At 40.1% G+C, this 17,429-nt stretch overlaps 1 protein-coding gene across 4 annotated transcripts in view; it reads left to right on the top strand.

The window, feature by feature from the left end:
* klhl4 (kelch-like family member 4) overlaps positions 1 to 17,429 on the top strand; it is a 31,955-nt gene that overhangs the window by 1,688 nt on the left and 12,838 nt on the right. Inside the window, exons 2-5 of one of the 4 annotated variants that reach the window (XM_069170783.1) lie at positions 4,280 to 4,319; positions 6,916 to 7,382; positions 15,650 to 15,817; positions 16,986 to 17,122. In XM_069170783.1, the coding sequence (XP_069026884.1) occupies positions 6,922 to 7,382; positions 15,650 to 15,817; positions 16,986 to 17,122 (766 nt within the window). In that variant the 5' untranslated portion in view covers positions 4,280 to 4,319; positions 6,916 to 6,921. Of the gene's footprint in view, positions 1 to 1,931; positions 4,320 to 6,423; positions 7,383 to 15,649; positions 15,818 to 16,985; positions 17,123 to 17,429 lie in introns of those variants that run through there. The other 3 variants (XM_069170784.1, XM_069170786.1, XM_069170785.1) reach the window with 3 other exon arrangements.

Below are 17,429 nucleotides of genomic sequence, written 5' to 3'. Positions count from 1 at the left end.
GACTCTGTACTTAAGAATGCTGCTGCTGTTGCCACCGCTGCTACCGAAAGTAGTGAAGGACCGCTGGGTAAAATATCTCTTATATGCACCATTCTTTGTATGAACCAATTAGCTTTACGTTACCTAAATCTGTTTTGCTTCTTGTACTGGCAGTCATAACATGAGGGAACTTATAACGTATAGTGCCATTCTCTTTTATTGCTATACTTGGAAGTAATGTCATCGTGTTTGGTGTCCTCTAGTGTTTTTTGATGATGTCGCTGTAATGTTGTGAGCTTTTTGAAGTACCGACTGGCTAGTGTTAATAATATTCAGATTTTTTTTTAAAACATTATATATTAATTTAAAGATTAGAGGACATTCTAGATTTGAATATGGCTTCGTACAGAATTTGTTTATTTATTTTTTTATAAATCTAGTCATAGTCACTCGCACATACACTGCTGAGGTCCTGCTGTGTAGTTATTCTGCTGCTTCAGACTAAGCTCATATCTATTTACTGATATTCGCCTACGTTTAAAGAAAACTTTCATAAGGAAAGATTGTCTGCTTCAAGCTATCTCTGATTATGAATATGCATACGTTTATTGTTATCTACTGCATTGCTAACATGTCTTGTAGCCTCTTGCTGAAATTCTAATTATGAAAATCCATAGAGGCAAGGGGAACAGCAGATTCGGCTAAAATTTCTCACTGTTTTTCTCATTTAACATCACTAAACATAACATTGGTGGAAAGACCACTTTCACAGTTACGAAAAAAAACAACATAATTTGTGTAGGTTGTAGATCTACTCAAATGATGAGCCATGGCCTCTAATGGTGAGGGGACATGCTGTTAAATCACACCGGGCCCCTTGACATCCTCTCTAATGTGTTTTACAGTTGTATAACAACCACATATCACTTCCACCTCTGCCACAGAAAAGACAACCATTTTTCACACAACTGCGAGAAGTGGCTTGTCAGGAAAACATGAATAATAGTCATGTGATGTGTAACATTTTAAGGAACTGTTGTGTTATGCAAACAGGATACGTTGCAAACACTTTATTTTGCTGCATTTAACATGGTTGGATCAATCACAGGTCTTTAGTATCACTAACTATGATCACACTGTTCATGTTTTCGATAATATACCTAAAATTTGACTTCAGTGTGGAGATGTAAATATAGATTAGCTTCATTTTTCAAAATAAAAGTCTTTTATGACCCGGGCAGCGAAACTTTTGCTAAATAACCACTGTGACAGAGATACAGCACATTGATTTGGGCCTTTTTAAGAGTTCATGTTGAATACGCCACCCAGTGGTTGAATGATAATACACCCTCATTGTTACAAAAAATTGTAGAGTAACTTTTTTTTTGTCATGAATTCCGTCCTGAATTTTTGAAGACTCGCAAATTCTCGCAACGCTTCATATTCACATGCAGTTTTAAAACTTTTGATTGTTTCTTATTTATTGTTATTCTTTTTTTTTTTTTACATAAATACTTCAACTGTTCTGCACAGATATGGGCTACTTTCTGTAACAATGTTTTTTTGTTGTTTAAACAGGCAGTAATTAGACACATTCAATTTCATTTACACTAGTGTTAAAGAAACACAATTGGTTGGGTAAATTCTTTCTGAGATCAGTGTTTTGCGTCCAGCACAGGATGTGATCCCAGTGTTCCTGGTTGCTTGAATGTAATTGTTGTTGCAGCGCAGAGGAAGGAAATTATCAGGAGTTTCCTTTGGAAGAGGAAAGTGCCCCTTTCCTCTGTGGAGGAGCAAACCTTTCTGTAGTGAAAGAGTTGGAACAGCCGTGCAGATCATTTCTGCAGCAGGCCATTCACTTCAGGAGATAAGTCCACCGTTTGAATGCAGAGGAGTAACACTTACAACCAGTTTCTAAGGTAAGAAAGAAAGAATACGAAATGCAGTGATTTATTGTTCACAAGTCTCTAAGCCACTTGTTAGAAGTTAAAAAAATTGTATTCCTCACCACAGACAAAGAGATTGCCACAAAGAGATTTTCTTTACCATACATTATGCATTCTAGCTGTGGTACAATATGTCCTTTGCTTATGTTGATATGTATCCAATGCGGTGTATGCAATCAATTCATAATGTCTCTCCAGACTTCTGTAGTGTGTGAACTGCTGCTTCTCACTTGAACAGATAACGTAGGTTCAGGATGTAATAGCAAAGAATTAGACGTTCTTCTGTCCTATATGGCGCTGAAATTTCAAATCACTGTTTTGTGTGCGCGCATACGAGTTCTGGTTCTGGGCGCATGTGCGTGTGTAGCTATGGTTTCATAGTATTTTATTTGCTGTGCTCGAGTTTCTTGTTAGTCTGTGCCCAAAAAAATACATATAATTTGACATGAGGCCTTTTCTTTCATCTTTCTAGGAAGGATTTAGTTGATATTCATGCGAGGATCGTGCATACATGTTAAAGTACTCCATGCTTGTTCTCAGTGATCCACACAATCATCTCTAAAAAAAATTAAACAATCAATGCAATCTTTGGTGTTGACGTCCTGCTGCCAGTTTATATTGTATCAACATAAAAAAAAAAAAAAAAAAAAAAAAAAAAAATCTTCAGCCATAAACATAAATTAGAGAGTGTCATTTTAGCAATTGTCAGCAATTGGAGTGAGAAAAAAAAATTACATTTCCTGAGCAATTGCTCTACTTTTTTTTTTTTAGAATGTCTCCCAAATTAAATAGCAGATCACATGACTGAATTTCAACCATACAACCATGATGTTTTTCATGGGTTTTGGCTTTTTATTGATTCACAAAATTTCTTTCCTGTAATGCATTTGATTTCAAAGACTATACAGCAGACATTTTAAGTCATAACTGTTCCAGCTTGATTACTATAATGCAGGCAGAGCTCATCCTCCTGTCTTGCACACTCAAAGACTATTTGGCCAGGCACGTAGGTATGTTCACCGGGGAGGCAGATGTTGGATGATAATGTGGTTTACCGCGCCAATCTGACATCTGACATCTCGTGTGTCATGTGGAGGGCAGCCAGATGGTGTCCTTGACTCCGGTAAGAATAAAAGAGGTTACCCGCCGCGATGGCTTGTTACTATACATCAGATCATATCTCACTCGAATGGGCTTTTACTATCTCGGAGCACTTTCCAGACATGCGGGCAGGGGCCTCAAACCCAGTTTGTTTTTATGTTACAATAATAGGAGTGCTTTCAATAAGAATGCATTTTAATTAGCATCTATAGGATGCATTGAGGCTAATTAGATTTCTTACTTTTTTACTGATAATGAGAGATTTGAGGGGGCTCACGCTTGATTTTCTCCCCTTTGTTTTTCATTTTCTGAACATGTTCTGGTTACAATACACCAAATACACTACATAATTCAAAGATAATATTTGTAAAAGCAGATTTTTTTTGATATTGAAAAAACTATAGTGAAGGTGATGCTGTTGGTTCACTGAACATCTGGTGTGTGCACATTTAAACACTGGATTCCAAAGCTGTTCCAACAGTATATTTTGGTTCAGGATTAACAAAAGGCTGGATGGATGATTGGATGAATGGATGATTTTTTTCTAAACATGAAAGAAAGTATCAAAAACATAAAGACAAAATAAATACATTAAATATCAAATCAAATGTCAGCATTAACAAATCGCTTAATGAGCGATAAAATAAGATTGCCAATTTTTAACTTGCATAATGAATGCATCCACAAACTTGGTGTTTCCATCCTCTTTAAGGTAACAGCATTATTATTTCAAAGTCATAATAAAGACATTTAATGAACATAAAACACACATGAGATATTAAACAAATAAAATGAAATAACAGTTGAAATTAAAGGTTAATTTTCACTTACAGAGCCTTTCTTTGTTCTTTTGAGGGAAAGAGGCTCTCCAGTGCAAAGGGGTGGGGTTATAAAGTTTCCTGGGAGTACTCATGAAATTGACACACCCAGGATGTTGCATTAGTGGCACTTAGATGTGAGGAGAGGATATCAGGTGTATTTAGGTCTCTTCAACTTGTGATTTAACAAATATATTTTAATTGCATGTAAGACACACATACTGGATTTTAATGTCTCACTGAGTTCTGCGTTCATGATTTCATACAGGCAGTTTTTGGTACCTGGTGTGTTAATGGTATTTATTAATTAACCACTTTGTCAAAACATCTATTTGCCAAGGATAACAATTAAACCCAAAGAACTGTGTAGTAAATTCTGCATAAAGATTTTGTTCAAGTTCAGTAAAATCATTGTTTTCATTGTTATTTCTGCAGTTAAGAGTGTCCACTTCTGGTTGGGGATCAGCAGAGTGAGGTGAGTGACACTACAGCTTCATGGAAGTTTAAACATAATGTATTGCGTGTTATTATAGCACTGTTATTATAGCACTTAATAGCAGTGGTTATAACGTCAATCAGTATACCACCATACATTTGTTTTGCAAGCTCCTGATTGATAAAAAGTGCACACCCAAAGGTCTCGGTGCATTTCATAAATGGAAGTCATTAATTTGCATATTATAGTTTTTTTTTGTTTTTTTTTTTTTGTTTTTTTGTTATCGTGAAATGGTTAATGTCAAAAGGTAAAGGTCTAACATACTGCAAAATCAAGAAGGTGATCTTAAAGGCAAAGAAAGACTTCGAGCAGCTGGGCTGGTGTTGTGGTGGAGATGCCGACTCGCAGCTTTTGTATAAAAAAAACCTTTCAATTCTCAGGATCCCCAGCAGGACCAGTTCCTTTACGCTGATTCTTTTGGGCTCCAAATAACATAACACAATGTGTAAAAGAATTATTTTAACGCAGAGAAAGCTCATATTAATAATTCAATGTTTTGCCTATTGATGGTGAATATAATGTTTGAAGCTCATCCGTTGCTTTAGTGTTATTAGCATAAACACTTGGAAGTAAGCAAAGGATGAGCCACACGCTTCACGCAGTCTTTCAAGCTGCTGTAGTTCCTCCAAGAGACATGACTGAATAATGCATTGACCTGAACAGTTGTTCATATGTGTTTCTTGATTTTCTGGGAAAATCATTGTCTCTGTAATAATCAGAGTCTTTGCCACTACTGTAAAGGCTTTTGTTATTTATGAAGGACACCAAGACAAGTGATGTTTATTGTTAGTTTTTGTGGTCTCCACAGAGCGACTTGTGAGAGGAAAGAAAAAGTGTGCAATGGAGGCAATGTCTGCGAGTGGAAGATATTTAAAGTTATCTCATAAGTAACGATGCCAGTAAATAACATAGGCGGGTATGATTTAGATAGATACTAGTGGACTCAGTAGCTGGTTGAGTCCAATCCCTCTGTGGGAGGTGATGGAGGCGGATAAGAACAGTTGGAGTGTAAGATTCTCCTCTCACCTTTGTCTTGAAGGTGGAAGTTAGGATCAAGCACACACGGACAGCATTGCATTTTCATCTCTTTCACAGGAATAAAAGTTGAGCTCACTGTATTTCTGCTTCGTGGAGATGAGAGCCATGAATACGGTATTAACAGGGAGGCGGGGTGCAAAATATTACCATTAATTGAGTTATTCCATTGTAGCTGACTAGACACTGTAGTAACGAACAGATAAGGATGGCTGTTTTTCACAATTTAATTTTTTCTAGTTCACTATTCACTTCAAAATCCAATTACCACCTGCATCCTCAGCACACGCGGTTTGCTTTGACAATGAGATTGTAACAAAGTATGTAAAAACATCGAGATCCAACAGTGTTGACAGAATACCTGACAGCATACCTTCATACCAATGTTTTCCTTTGTCGGTGATGCTGAAAGCATCTTCATTACGTACGATGCTGCAGTATTAAGTTTATACGGATCTGTTGTTAAAATGTAAAGCTGCTCTCCGATACCATGGCTGTACAGCAGGCAGCTTACTGACCTTGAAGGTTCATCAGTATGTCTTTTTTCACTTGTAATCGCAGGGGGCTTACAAGACAGTGACTGAGGGAGAATATTTTTTTCTGCATGGCTACCTACATTGAGACATTCCCCTAAGGGATTCTGTTTGATGTGGGCATAGCAGACTGCACAGATATGTGTTGGTGTGATATTCATTTCTCTCGCCTTTAACACTGTGAGTTGATACGCCTTGCTTATTTATGAGAGAGATATTTATGCATCCCTGCTTTTCTGTTTATGAATGAACATGCGTGGGTAAACACTTATATTAATGTATTACGAGCTCCTGTAAGTAGTCTTAAATTACAGAGTAGTTAGTAGTCTTCGTCTGTCCCTCCTTCAGCAAGCAGTGATTTACTTTGTTAAGGTGTGACCTCATCATCGTGGCTCCATGATACCCCACCTCCCCCTCGCAGCAAGAGCAGGCAGCCCCGCTATCTCACACACACACACACACACACACACACACACACACACACACACACACACACACACACACACACACAGGGAGACACAGAACAGCAGCAGAGAGGTCTACGCAGGACTTGGAAGATTTTCAGATTTTTGTATCTGTATCTGTCTGTGTGGAGAAACAAGCAGAGAGGGAGAAACAGCGAGAGCGAAACAGAGGAGGCGAAGGGGAGGGAGTGTGTGGATCATGCATGTGCATTAACTCGGCTCCAGCGGCGCAGCAGCAGCAGCAGCAGCAGCAGCAAACAGAAACAGCAGCAGCACAGGAGGGAGAGAGAGAGAGAGAGTTGGAGGGAGGGTAGTAGTCTCAGGCACAGGAACAAAAGCTGCAGAGGACTGCTTTCCATCTCCACTAAAAGAACAACGGAGGAGTAATAGAAGGAGGAGGGGGTGGTCATGATAGTAGTGAGACAATAACGGAAGAGAAGAGGCACATTGTAGTCAGTGAGGACTGAAACCAAGGCTCTTGTCTCCTCTGCTCTCCATGTTTTTGGGGAATCAACGCACCATTGCCTTCGTCTCCAAACCCAGAGGAGGATGTCTGTGTCGGGGAAGAAGGAATTTGACGTGAAACAGATCCTCAGGCTCCGCTGGCGCTGGTTCAGCCATTCATCCCAAGGTTCGGCCGGCGGTGGAGGTGGAGGCGGCGGCGGCGGCGGCGGAGGCTACATCCAGCAGGATGGCCTGGACCACAGAGGGACGCCCGTCCAGGGACGGCTGAAGAGTCACTCCAGGGAGAGAGGCGTCGGAGGACTACGGAAGAACAGCCCGGTCCACAGCATCTTGGCGCCGACGCCGGGGCCCACACCTGTCTATGTCAGAGCCGGTCATCAATCATGGCATCATCAGCAGAACACCATCCAAGGTCTGCAGGTCAGCGAGGAGTCTTCAAAGAGCAGCTCCTCTCCCGCCACCACAAGGACAGAGGACACAAACAGTGGCCAAGAAGATGTGAAGAGCAGCACAGAGGAAACTGCAGAGGTGGAGGCCAGAGAGAGGTATTACTGTTAGCAGAGGTCTGAAACTTAGGAGGCAGGGACTCTAGTGCCATGTTAGTCCTTTTTCATTTCATGATCAAGTAGCAGAGACCAGATTAATCGATGCCATTTTGGGATAACACTCATTTAGGTTTCGAAGTAGAAGTAGCTGCTAAAAGTCTGATGCCCGAGGCAGCAACTAACGATTGAAAGTAATAACGGTTTCTTGTGATGAGGAAAGAAGAGCACAACTGATGCTTTAAACAATAAATAATGCTTACTTAGCTCCTAGCAGTCATACCTTATCTGAGATTAGACTATGTAGATAACATATGTAAGGAGTATATCCACTGTTTGTTTTTTTATTCAGATATTTGCAGTGCCATCTTGCCTGTTGTTCCTTTAATTAAGCTAAAATGAAATTATCTGCACAGCTATCATTTTCCTATTTACTCAAGCTAGTCGGCTGCCACCAAGGCTCACCTGGGGACAGCTCACTCTCATTGGCCACAGCATGCTGGGCAGGATAAACCAATAAAACATCCCTTTAATTATTCAGTGAACTGAAAGCCAAGGCTTTTTCTGCTCCCTTGTCTGTGTTGCGGTGCACATTACATGCACAGTGTGCCTTTGGCTGATTCCTCAGAGTATTTAGTTTTTGCGTGGCACATTAATGCATCTTTCCACAGAGTTAAAAGTGGAAATGGCGGGTAAGAGCCTTTACATCACGGAACACGTAGTAGGCCTATAAAAATAGGGAGCAGTGCAATCATGAATTATCTAGACTGCCAACTACATCTCACTTTATGAGCTAAAAGCTATCATAGCTAGTGGCTGGCACAGGGTTTTTGATTTATTTGCTGCCAACATCTTTTTGCACATTATAATGCCAAATTCTCATAAATAGGTTTTGCAGCTATAAATCCCACCCCCTGCCCTTCCATGTTGTGTTTTCCCCCCTTGTCTTCCCTCTGATCCTATAGCTTCTTCCAGGAAGTAAACAGGTTAGAGATGTGTGTGTGTGTGTGTGTGTGTGCGTGTGCGTGTGCGTGTGCTGTCTGGCAGAACACTAAAAGCGCATCACATCAAGGATGAAAAGACCAAGTCTCCTTTTATCTTGTCTGTGACATTCTGAGGTGATTGGTCCTTAAGCTTTCCTGTGTGCTTTTGTTCTGTGCACCTGGTGATGAAATGAACAATGAAGGTAGACCTGTCCCTTTGTTTTGTTTTTTTTAGATAGAGAGCACACTGTGATTAAAAATGTAATTGTAAATACATAGTCCCAACCTGCAGCCAAAAATGTGTCGATGTGGATGAAATGAATGCCACGGGCAGTGGACGGTTGGGTTCCCCGAACAGAACATGAATTATTCCGAGTTAAGATTCAGTTTTGGAATCAACTCGACATTCTGCTCTCCATGTTGGCATAATTGGCAGATGTTCATGTTTTGGAGTCCCTGTGTGTGAAAATGCATGAATAAAAGATGTGCCTCACAGTGAAATGTGTAACTCTCTGGCTCTCGGGGACCTTGAGTTCACGCTGGCCATGTAAAATACAGCACTGCCATCAAATTTTGACAATGATACTGAAATATTGAAATGGTTCTGCTCTGCTGGATCATAAAATCCATCCACGTAGTGATATTAATTTATGAATTTAATAATTGTTTACCAAAATGTTTTTCTTTTTTTTAAGCATTTTTTTCCCCCAACCAAACTGTTAGCAAGATACACAGATTCTAAATGGCTGTGCATCATTCAAATTATTGACAGGGTATTCATCAATTCTGCTTTTCATATGAATAATCACCCTGTTAGCAACTGTTTTACTTAATTAATCAAGAAATCAATTTCCTGATCACTCAGTGCCAGAGATAGCAACAAATATGTATTTTATGTGAGCAGTTATCAGCTGTGTGTTGCATAAGGACACTTCTCAATCAAGGTTGTAATGTTTTAATGGAAATACGGCCACTCAATCACTGTGAAGGAGAAGTCGCTGTGAATGACTCGGTGACAAGGTCTGCATGTGCCCAACGTAGCCTGGTGAATTAGACCAGTGACTATGTGACACATCATGGCCCGCATGTTCATCTGCGGCTATGCAGATGTGTGGATGTCACTGAGATATGCACATTCATTTACTCCACCAGCTGGTTGGCCCTATTACGTCTCACATCATAAATCCCTGACACATAATTTGTCACAATCCCTTAGGCTGGATCTAGAAATGAGTTCTGCTGGCTGTGAAAAATACAAAAGTTGCAGGCATTCCTCTGTAGATGTGTCAGTCACTTTGCGGTGCATATGCCCCTCAGTGATTAGTTTCATTCAAAAAGTGTTTACAACAAATCCATCCCAACAGTTTCTCTTGTTTTTTCTATGATTGGATTTCTCACTCCTGCAATATTTCAGATTGTTGGCAAAATTTAAGCAAACAGCTTGTAGCTGTAACTTTATTAGAGTAAATAATGCTGTAACAGTAAATGTTTCTGCTCATATATCTGCTTGACTTTTAAGATTTTATGTTCGATATTAATACATTTAATAAGGATAAATCATGAAGTCATATGTTCACATCAGTGTTCTGCTATTGGTGTGGCAGGAAGATTATTGGAAATGTTGGAAACGTTTTCTAGCTATTGAAACATCTTTTTCTGTGTTCAGTTAATTGAGTTTTGTAGCTCATTCTAAATTGAATAAGGAATATTAAAGACAACACAAAGTGAGTGACTCATTTATGCTGTTGTCAGTGCCATTATAATTATTCTCATTCGGTTAGATTTCTCCTGAAATTAATTAGACCTGCAGTGCAGAACTTTTGTCTCCGCCTTCTGCCAGTGGCGGTAATTACAAAAACCCTGTCGACACATGCTTACGTCACAGGCTCCACCGTAGCGCTACTGTTGCAGCTGTAAACAACGGATAAATTGTGGTAAATAGTGGGCAAATGAAATAAAAGGAGTCACAAACTCAGCGAAACGTCTCGTTTCAGTATCAGAATTTGGGCCATTCGGTCTGATAATATTTGTCGAGAAGAGACGTGTGATTGAAATATTTTATCCCCATTCTAGTTAGCACCGGGCTAAACCGGAAGTTAGCCGGCTCAGTGGGCGAAGGTTTCTGGTGCCAATATGGCGGGTTTGCTTTCATCCGTCCAGTGCAGGGATTTCTCACCAGACACCCGATTTAAAAACTCTGTATGGTATGAAATACTGCGAGGTTTATCTGGCGGTGTTAGGTTTAATCAGCTTTGTGTGAACTCATTCAGCGATGGCTTGAAAGGATCTTCATCTATATGCAAGTCCCATTTCTATGTAACCCGTCTCATCCAAGTAGCTGCCTTGTATCTGCGGAGTTGTTAAATCAAACGTTGCGTAGTAGAGTATAATAGCCTACCTTGTTGTTTCCTACCCTACATATCTATATCCTGTGTGTTTGTTCTGTCCTCATGACTCTCATCCAAATAACCTCTCCCTGTCGTTGACGGAGACTATATGACAAAAGTTAAACAGAATGGAATGGAAACCCTGACCTCTCCCACATAAACACTAACAGAGGCTTGAGTCAGCGGGCTGTTAGTTTGAATGATATCTCAATTCCCTCTCTACCGCCTTGGAAAAGAAATACCACCACCTCTCCCCCCTGTCAACAGCAGTAATTCAGCTATTTGTTGAATGCCTCGTAACACCGCCGGGCTTAGAAGGTCTGTGTGTGACACAACCAGTGGATGCGTCCAGTTAAGATGCAGTAAATTGTAAAACACAGTATATCAGTAGTAATCTCAGAATGACACCCACAGGGGTTTGGAGAATTTGTGATAACATATATTAAATAGTGAACGTCGTTCTTCGTTCAAGATGGAAACCAAAGATGAAGCCATATTCATTTTTGTGCTTTGAATAGTAGTAAGAAGACATACAGCCACATTATATGCTGGACACATTCTCTAATTTCTTTTCAAACATGAATCAGTCATTTGTTCTCCCAAAAGGGCCTAATTCAAAGAAAGAGAAAATCCCTGACACAGTTTCTATGAATTTTACATGGGTACTATTCGTCGGGGCCATGACTTAGTTCAACAGTGTCCTGAGGCACCCACGTTTACGCGAGTTCACAAGGAAATAGGATCAGGAGGCATGAACAAGTGTGATCAAACTGAAACTAATGAGTAAATCTATAATTAGCGGCTCCAGGGAGCGCTCAGAAAATATCACTTTACAATAATATGCGCAATTTAAGATCAGTAGTAGGTTTTGGGGCTTGTAATTGAGTTATTGATGCAATAATTCATCCTGTTTTTCCCTCCAATTCAAATTAAATTATAAGGACCTTTAAATCACCACACTAGATTGTTTAAAAATGCATATAGAATTTAATACCTACATCAGTTAATGTCTAAAAAAAATAATACTGCAGACAACTCGGGATCGACTGCTGTTGTGTTGTGGATGAATTTGTTTACCAACTATCAGATGAAAATAAATTATGGACAATCCAACACTGATAGTTTCATATACTATGCAAGTTAACCTGCCATCAGCAAAATAGGGAGGAGCTTTCTGCTAACATCTGCACATTTTTCACTTACATGACGCCCTCCAACACACACACACACACACACACACACACACACACACACACACACACACACACACACACACACACACACACACACACACGTATCTTACTGTCTTTGTGGGGACACTCATCGACATATTGCATTCCCAAGCCCCTAACCTTTACCACACTCTGTGTTTGAGGCACATTTCCATATTTGGTTGTTGTTTTCTAATAGTGTGTAAGTTGCAGTGTGCTGAGCTGTCAGGGCCGCTCTGGAAAACTTATAAGAAGGCCATATATTTCCTTTGTGTTTACAGCTTTGGCAATTTTCCACTGCTCTCTCTAACATAACATAACCACATTGGGACCAAATTTCAGTCACGACACGGTCTCTGTATGCAGCCAGAGGTCCTCTGTCATTATCAATAGTAAGCAGATATTTCTAGTACAACAATGGCATCAGAAGAAGACTATCTGTTGTGGGCCTCTGTGAGATATGGAAAGTGCAGACAGGGAAATCTATTTCTGTGCAGAATTATCAGTCCCTCTGCCTGGATCAAGTTATCACAGTGTATATATTTCTCTCAACGTAAAGCCCAATGGTAGTACACTGCCTGTCAGAGTACAGAGGCATAAATATCTCATGGAATATATACTGTATAGATAGATTTGGCACATGCTGCATGAGGCTTTGTATGAGTTGTTGGATTTTCAACCTGACCAAAGCTTCTCAGCAGACTTCTGGGGGAAAATGGCTATTATAATCCATTTTGAAAAAGACATTTTCCCATTTGACCCAGGCAGGCACGACTTTCCCCTGTTGAAATAAAATTCTCAGCAACACATCTGACTCATAATCTTTACCGCTAGTGGCTAATCTGAGCGGTCAGAAAGCACTTGAGTCGTCTAACAATTTGTCTATTAAACACGATTATTTTAAATAATTACTCTGTATTGTTATTTATATTTGTGCTGTATTGTCTGTGTCTTGTGGACAAAAAGAGTATATGGAGTTTCCATAGCACAGCCTTAAAACTGTCTCCTATAGTCTTGACAAAATCCTAAAATACTGCCTAACATGTGATTCACCTGCGCAGCGGATTATTTTGAATATGCAGTGATTTTGCAGGTTCTCTGAATCAATTAGTCACATTCTGGCGTGATAGCTGCGAGAAGGTGTGAAGAACAAATGACAAGACTTCAGGTGACATGTGCTCACTGAAGGAAATCTGCTGTAGGATAAGGTGTGGTGGTAAATAAAGCAGAGTCTATGCTTCTATTCTGTTTTGTAGACTAATTCACATTCTCTGAGTGGTGAGAATGCAAGCAGGCACATTGAAATTTTGTTCTTGTTTGTACACTACAAAAGAAATTGATATGCTCCCCGAGACTCTGTGACTCTCTGTGAATTGCTTACTAAAGCGATGTATAGCATTGTCCCCGCAGCAGTTTCTCTGGAGCAACGTGTTCTGGGGGTTTTAGTGCCTCAATAAAATTTGGCTATGCCTCTGATGATCCAGCCCACCAGTGGAAGCAGAATATACACCTCTGAGCAAATTTACTGCTCCCTAGTATGTGATACCAAAGCAATTAGTGTCGGAGAGATTGGTAGGCATGAAAAATCCTTACAACATGCCTTGGAGCCAATACAAAGGCAATGCATCTCAGGTTTATGGCCCAATTGCTTATTCAGTCGTATTTGGTGTTCCTCTCCCAGACTCCAGAGTCAGAGGGGAATATCGTGACAGGGCAATAAATTACTCTTGCATTTAGCATAAGTCTCCCAATAAAGATTAGACTATAGGATACTGCAAAGACCGAAGTGTAAAATAAACAATTCCCACAGGGAAAATGTTGTTGCTTTCTGTAATCAAAGAGGAGAAAGTTACACGCTCGGCTAAAAACTTTATAATAGCGATTTAATCAGGACATCAATAACAGCCACCATCCCCTCCATCTCCGCTGCAGTATCAACCTCAGTATGTGCCAACATATTGTGCTGCCAAGCGTTGCAGCGTTTTCAGTTCATTTGTATTAACAAATCTGTAACTTTACTAGTTTGTGCAGCTCTCATATCAGTGTATGAGTAGTAATGAGTGGGGACTTAAAGTGTTGCTTTAAATAGCAGTAAAAAAAAAAAAAAATCTTGAGCGCTATCTGTCTGCACAGCAGAAGAAGCATGAGATGACAGTAAATTCCCTTCGGAGAGGCAGCTTGGGCGTTTATGTAGCATAACAAACAACCCTAAATGTCAATGAGTGGACTTTCTCTGTGAAGGACACCAGTGACTGGGCTGCATTATTTGCCATGAGTGGGAGGGATTACTCGGCTGCCTGTAAAACAGCATGTAATCTAGCGGCCTTTGGGGACGGGGACTCAGCCTCGCCACAATGCTGCAAGGAACCGGCTGGTTCACTTTGTTAAGTCCCTGTTTTTGGAAAACACACGTGCACAGACAGATATGCGGATGCACGCAGAAACAGACAAAGAGGCGTGCACACATTGTGTCTAGGAAGCTGTTGCATAGATTGTGCCGTTGGCTTGTCCCATTGGACTGCAGTGCTCAGTTATCCACTTATGTATGGAGTTTAGTCCATAACAGTCTTAATTTCAGCTTAGAGTGGCAAGAAAGATGCAGATGTACCGCAGGGAGAAGAGGATTCAAGAGTGCCATGTGTCCAAATAAGCTCTTTTGTGTCCTCAGCAAATTGTTGTTTATCTCAATGTGTACAGCCACTTCATTTCTTTTTCACTTCCTACTTGGATAGGAAGAGTAAACAGAGAGCGAAGATAATTCATTTGTTTAATTCATTTCTCTTGTTAATATTTCACCTCCAGTATCTCCTGTTCAATTAGTCTGTGCCTCGTCAACTGTAGTTTTTCCTCGTAGTTTACTATTTTTTTGTTGTTGTGCTAAATAGATAATAAATTGTTTTCTGATTTAAAAGAAGATACATGCCATGTTGCAGCAGGAGAGAATGGGTTCTGCTGCAATGCCTACATATTTAATGTGATTAATTGATTAATTTTGTCATTGTGTCATGAATAAACAATATGCTCAGCCCAAACTGGCTTACAAAACACCATTAATAACAAAAAGAGTTAGAGTAACAATAAACTAATACACCTTCTTGATGTTTTTTTTTTTTTTTAAGCAGCAAGAAAGGTAACCAACTTATAAATATTAAACCTAAATAACCATTACATCTAGTCATCATCAGAGCACCAGAACAATTCTGGATTTTGAACATAAATTTCATTTAACAGAAATTCTTAACTCATCATAAAAATCACATAATTCACACACCTCTTGGATATTTTTACCAACTTCAAGGGCCAGATGAAGGATTCCTGTTCTTGACTGTGCGACTAAGGATCTTTGGTTTCTTAATAAATTTTCTTTAACGTAAGGTTCAGGGCTAAAGTTCTGCTTGATTTGATTATATGTTATCGTGTTAATACTGCAGGATAGGTTATTGCTATACATGTATTATAATTCAGCTTATTTAAAAACGGCATGAAGCTCTGCAGCCCATGGAGAGCTCTACAATGTACTCTTGTAAAAAACCTTCCTCTTGGCTCTATTTTCTGGCATATTATCCCAACGATTTCACATTTATATTGTAGATGTAAAGATGCTGCAGTTGTACAGGGTTAACGGCTGCAACAGTTTTTTAATCAAATCTCTTCTTTTCTCTTCCTCCCTTCCTGTTTGTCTTTCACAGGTTGGTTCTGAGCACCTTGTCCAGAATGAACACCAACTCGTCTGACGAGTTCTTCCAGGCCACAAATCATGCAGAACAGACATTCCGCAAAATGGAGACCTACCTCCAGCACAAGCAGCTGTGCGATGTCCTCCTGATCGCGGGGGATCACAAGATACCAGCTCACAGGTCTGTGTTTGTGCTTCTGTCTGCTTTGATTCCATTAATTACACCTGCGTCTGCCTCAGATTAGAAGTAAAGAGGCTCATCTGGATACACTTCATTAAATTGGTGACACAGGCGTTCAGGCTTCGGCCTGGACCGCAGTTTGCATTAAAATTTTGTCAGTCGGATTGATCTGAGGAATAATTGGGTGATCTTTGAAATGCAAAACAAGTTCCCTCCGATTTCCAGGTGGCAGTTGACCAGACAGGTATGCACACTCCATGTGCACTGGTTTGCATCTAAACACCTCAGCTGCTGTGATCTAATTACAGCTCTGCCCATGCTCATTTCCACATTTCATTTGATACCCAGAAGAACACCGTGCTCCACCGCATAGAGGTGTCAATATATGGACATCCAGCCCTCGTGTGAATGACTGAACCCAACAGATCACATGACATGCCCCGAATGCTGAGAGCCATTGTGTTCACTGAGTGCATCTGCTTGTGTGTCTATCCACCGGCAGAGTTTGTTAGCTCATCCAGACGGATTCATGAAACCGGAATGCTCCACAGAGACAGAAGAGACGGATCCCAGTTACCCAGTTGTGTGAACAGCAGTCTGAAATCATAGTCTGCTTGGATACAACCATGTGAAGCAGGGTTATGGCATAATAAATGACACGCGGCATAATAAATATGAATATTAGAAACCACAACATTGTGGAAATATGGGTGTAGGATTTATTCACTCAATCACATTTACCTTGTAATGCCACATGATCTCTCCTTCCCTTCATAAATCCACCAGAATGTTATGCGAGTTTGACAAATGAGCGAACATAATTAGAAGTCTGACCGTTGTAGCGATTAGCAACATGAAGCATGTGGAATAACATCATCTATCAAACACTGACAAAGTGGAATCATACAGCAGTGGCGAATTTACATTTCTCAGTGACCTGCATGGTGTAAAATCACATAACTAGAATAAATCACCGTTAGAAAATGGTGCAGCGTGAAATCATTAAACTCTCAGCACAATTTGATGCAATACATAGAGAATAAATGTAGTTTTTAATGAAGCAAAGCTACATTTGAGGACATGAAATGCACTCTTAATATCATTAGCATATAGATCTCCCACAGACACATAAAGAGCATTAATTCATTGCCTTTTTCCTTCACGGCAGACTGGTCCTGAGTGCTGTGTCGGACTACTTTGCTGCTATGTTCACCAGCGACGTGAGAGAGGCAAAGCAAGAGGAGATCAAGATGGAGGGAGTGGACCCAGAGGCCCTCAGATCCCTGGTTAATTTTGCCTACACTGGTGAGTGCTCATAAAGACATTCACTAGCTCTTGTAAGTAGTTATGAGATGTCTAAAATCCAGCGTGATTGAAAACAGATCAATAGGACTGTTCATCATTAGGCTGACTGTGAGTAAAAACAAAATTACCAGGCAGACTGCCCATTGGTAAATCCCCTACAATGTGTTCGAGTCAGAACATCCACTCTTTCAGTATTTCAATTGTAAAGTAAACATCATCATGATGACTGTCAGGTTTGTTCTGCTGTTAAACATAACTGAGTATGTAACATAAAAAAAAATAGCTCACAGGTTTGTGCCCCCAGTAT

Source organism: Embiotoca jacksoni, unplaced genomic scaffold, assembly GCF_022577435.1.
Source record: "Embiotoca jacksoni isolate LCO1_2020_lvr unplaced genomic scaffold, fEmbJac1.0.p SCAF_5, whole genome shotgun sequence".
Taxonomy (NCBI): domain Eukaryota; kingdom Metazoa; phylum Chordata; class Actinopteri; family Embiotocidae; genus Embiotoca; species Embiotoca jacksoni.
The sequence above is the reverse complement of the archived record's forward strand: the minus strand, read 5'-3'. Positions and strand labels throughout refer to the sequence as shown.